General features: G+C 37.6%; 1 protein-coding gene across 1 annotated transcript in view; it reads left to right on the forward strand.

Moving 5' to 3' along the window:
* Positions 1-1015, forward strand: part of LOC111866247 — a 6129-nt gene extending 5114 nt beyond the window's left edge. Inside the window, exon 3 of the mRNA XM_023855023.2 lies at positions 833-1015. Within this exon, the coding sequence (XP_023710791.2) occupies positions 833-1000 (168 nt within the window). The 3' untranslated portion in view covers positions 1001-1015. The remainder of the gene's footprint in view (positions 1-832) is intronic.
* Positions 1016-4684: the final 3669 nt, after the last annotated feature.

Here is a 4684-nt window from a genome sequence, read left to right on the forward strand (position 1 = left end):
ATTAATGACATACTGAATCCCTTCTTCGATCAGTTGAATGCCGAAGAAAGACAATACGGGTATTTTCAGCAGGACAACGCTACAGCACATACGGCTAATGCATCCATGGTCGCAATACAGGAAGTGTTTGAAGACAGAATTGTCAGTAGAGGACTGTGGCCTCCCAGATCCCCAGATCTCAGTATTTCTGATTATTATCTTTGGGGCAACCTGAAGCAAAAAGTCTACAAAAATAATCCCCGCAGCATTGATAGTCTTCAAAATGAAATTACACGCGTAATTCATTCAATTACCGTCGACGAACTGCAGAGAGTGTCGCGTAATTTATTTGTGAGATGCGCGGCATGTTTGCAAGCAGAAGGAGGTCACTTTCAGCACCTGTTATAAACCACGGTAAGTTATCTTTTTACTGTATTCTTATAAATGTGTGCATGTAGAGTAACTGATGGACGGAGACTCAGCGACACCACTACACTCACGCTATCGGGGAACGGCACTGCAGTCGCGGGGAGGAGTTGCATCCGTTCTGCGGTGGTATGACTCACAGCAAATTGCAGCCGCGGCGCGCACTTGATTGTACGCACTGTATATCCACATGAAGACGAATTGTTAAATTTCCTATGATTCAGTAAATCATCTTTTAATATGATAAGTTCATTAGTATGTTGGGTGAAAAATGTTGGCCAGCTTCAGGACTTGAAAATTAAAATTCTCATGGGGAAAAAGTGGAAATATTCTCAAACATTGAGCTTATAGCCGTAAGTTAGAGTCAGTAGTTGCTTTAGCTGCTACTTGACTGTGTTAATATGTTAATAAATGTGATTATTTACAGGCAAGGATAATTGAAATATATGGGAAATATGGAGAGTACATGAAAACTTGTTCCGCTGAATTTTTCGATGAATATGAGAACATGTCAGTATATGTGGCAGAAGCTGTACTGACTGAGCCATATTTTCAATGCATACTGAAGGCAAGTTTCTATATTGAAGTGCTTTGAATCATTTATTCATTACAGGCCACTTCAGTGCCATTACTTTTGTAATCTCAAAGTAACCATCAGGGACACAGGAGTCAGATTTTGCACCAGACCTGATTTGAAAGCTCCTGGTTCATTTATTTCTTGGTTGGATGTTAGTAACTGAAGGCTGCAGAGAAAGTTGGCATGTTGAGCTTCATGAAAAAGGGAAAATTATTGCAGTAGGTTAAAATAAATTAAGTAAAAATAGTTGCTTTAGTCTTCTGAGAATTGCAGTGGCTAGCAGAGTGTCTCTACGTTCAGTCACTCTCTTAAGATGTTATTGGATCTATAAGATGAACACTGGAAATGTGAACACAGTCTGCCAGATAAGAGTGCATATTATATTGATTTAAAGAGTGTGTGTATGCAGTATGTTGTTGCAAAGTGGCTGGCTCATACAGGTAAACAGGCACTGAGGTGCCAGAAGTGGCACGTTAAGTGACATTTTCAGTAACACTTAACCCTTTGACGTGGTCATTTAAATTCCGCGGCCGCGGCTCCTGCGGTAATATATTCAGCCGGCCATTTAAATTTTGCTCGAAAATTATTTATTCATCATTGTTCTTAAATTCTATGAGATAGGAACATGAAACTTTCACTAAAATGATCTTAAATGGTGGTTTTATAACCTTACCTTATAATATGGGCGCCCTGTATCTCGGCCATGGAAGCAGGTTGTTTAGTATTTCAGCAGTGAATGGTACGCCTTGAAGGATGAAACTTTCACTAAAATGATCTTAAANCAGTCCTCCTGACAACAGGCCAGTGAAAAATCTAACAATCTACAGCAAAACCATCAATTATTATGGGCGTTATAACATACGTGTGCAGCTGGACGAAACATACACGTCGAACCCCCCCAGACGATTTAAATCCCTGACGAAACATACACGACGAACCACGGCAACGGGTTAAATAATGACTTATATGTTCTTGACATAGTAGAATATGTATTTGTGGTGTTACTCTTCACATGTGTCAAGTTTATCTCTTTGAGCCCTTTGTATTACTGGGCTGGTTGCCAGATTTTAATTTGTAGACTTTAGGAATGATTGAAATGAGTTCCAAGTAGAGTTCATAAAGACTTCATTCCATAATCATATGTTTGGCTATGAGAATCAGAAGTTATAAGTAGGATATATACAATGTTTGGAGAGGGTACTGTATGCCTCCCCCTACTTTGCTACTGCTACATTCTGGACCATTACACTAATTATGAATGATGTCAGGAATTGGGGACCTGAAAGGACTAATTTTTACAGTGAATTTATGTTGTTTGTTATTCCTTTATGATTATTATTATTATTTCTTCCTTATTCCATTACATCTATAATAGGCAAAAGCCTTAGATACAGAATTGTGTCAGTTTATCTTGCTAATACTCTTAAGCAATTGTCAAGAAGACATAAAATAAAACAATGTATGTTTACATCATAATACAATTTCTCTCTAGCATAATACATTAAAATTTAAGATAAAAGTTTCCATCAAAGGTAACAGAATATTTTGGTCATATAGCTTAAACATATATAACAAATCCAAGATATAAAAACATTACATTTATAAAAATACAAAATTACAATTTCATGATGACCACTCTTCACTCGTCCCCAGTCCAATAAAACATATAATCAGGCAGTCCCTTTATAATTCTTATTCAGTCCACTCCAGTGTGGTTGATGGTTTTGGGACTACATCAGAGATTGTGAACATCAGTTCTCATTGCACTTCATATTACAGTTACTGTTACTTGTATTGTAACTTGCTTTAGAAAATCAGGATTGATGTATTGTGATGGAGTTCAGGAGTGTCAAGATTCAGGGTTTGTGGGGGCCTGATGACATGCATGAAAAGGGAGGCTGATGAGAAAAGTGACAAACCTGAATGAATCACAATTAGCAAACAGCAAACCCTTGAAGCTTTTGTTATCCTCAAGAGCTTTCGACAAATGTGGTGCAACTGATTATGACTACAGACTGATGTTTAGATTTAGATATTTAGATTAAATAGGCTCTGTAGTGACAGTTGAGAGAAAATTGAAATGAATGACTTTTTAAGTAACAACCCTTTAGCAAAGGGTGAGTGTAACAGTATAATGATGGCCATACCATGGCTTGTGGTTAGTTGCTGGCTTTCCATTGTGGCAGCCCAGGTTCGATCCCAGGTTAAGTAGTGTATTTTCTGGCAGAGTGGTTCTAGGACAGATTTTCACTGAGTACTTCGTTTTCCCCTGCCAATTCTCATTCCACCAACTGTCCTATGCACCTTGCTCATCATTGTCATCATCCAGGATTGGTGCAGTAGGCCCACTATTGGTTGACATACCAAGTGGACCCAGTCCCTCCCCACCCCACGATTAAAGAGGTTATCAGTTTACAGTGAAACGTTCATTAATTTTCCTGCAGAAGTGTTTGTACATAGTATAGGTGTGTGATAACATGCATTGCTTGTCATTTGTTACATATTAATTTTGACTAGTTTGCATTGTACATTGAAGTTAAAGGAATCACTTCGCAGATGAATAATGACAGGATTTTTCCGTCCTGTATTATTCCTCTGATTTTCTATTAATAGATGTGAAAATATGATTTATAAATGTGATAACAATGACTGGTGCATACTGTGTGTGTGTATACTATCTGTCTTTCTCTCTCCAGAAAGAATAACCATAACTGTGCCTAAAACACAGTGTATCACCATTAGAGAGTTACTGAATTCTATTTTCAACATACAGCGGGAACCAAAATTGCAGTATTAGAGATCTCATTGAATACAGGACTTTACTCTCATAAGGTTGCATGCTTAAGCCATAACGCCCTCAAAATGTTTTAGAATGTGCTGTAAAATTGTAATGTGAAAGTCACAGGTAAAAATCATGGAGTAAACCATGTTCATTCACCAATTTCTAATGCTTATCTTCTGGGAACAGGGAATTTCAAATTGCTTGATACTTTTGGGCTGGTGGCCAGATTTTAATTCTGTGGTAGCAGCTCATTGTCCAAAAATAGGGGGATTTCAAATCTTGCATTACTGTGGGGCTTGCTGCTGGATTTGAACTCTGTGGTAATGGTATTAATACTGAAGAAGTGTTTGGCCAACTGGACTGCATGGATGTTCTGCTGTAATGATGCAGGGCATTAGTGTTTAAGGGAACTGTGACAGTTTTTCTGAGTACACGTATTTCTTGAATTGTGTTCCAAAAAAGAGTCAGTGGCCGAAACTGCAGAAATCTAATAGTTTTCCCATAAGAATCCATGGAAGTATCTCAGATCTGATACAGAAAGTAGCATTGTATCATTTGACTTCATTCACTGGGATATGAAAGTTGATTTTTATTGTATTTCTTCTTCCATATTTTTACTGTGAAATTGCATTATTTTAGGAAAATTGTGAGAAAATAATATGAAGTGAAAGAGTTTATAGTAGTAAGAAATAATATAAATCAGTACTCACCGATATCATGGTAGGGCTTGTGATGGATGGATGAGTCATTGAATTGTATGGGGAGATAGTTGAAGACAATGAAGTAGGTAACTGCAAAGGTAGAGAAGGGGACAGCATTGATTGAAAAAAAGCACGATTTTCTCCATTTAGGGCCAATTAAGATGATAGAAAAATTTCACCGGACTTCTTTAAAAATGAATCATCTCCAGCTGCTTCCCA

The sequence above is a fragment of the Cryptotermes secundus genome, unplaced genomic scaffold, assembly GCF_002891405.2.
Source record: "Cryptotermes secundus unplaced genomic scaffold, Csec_1.0 scaffold940, whole genome shotgun sequence".
Taxonomy (NCBI): domain Eukaryota; kingdom Metazoa; phylum Arthropoda; class Insecta; order Blattodea; family Kalotermitidae; genus Cryptotermes; species Cryptotermes secundus.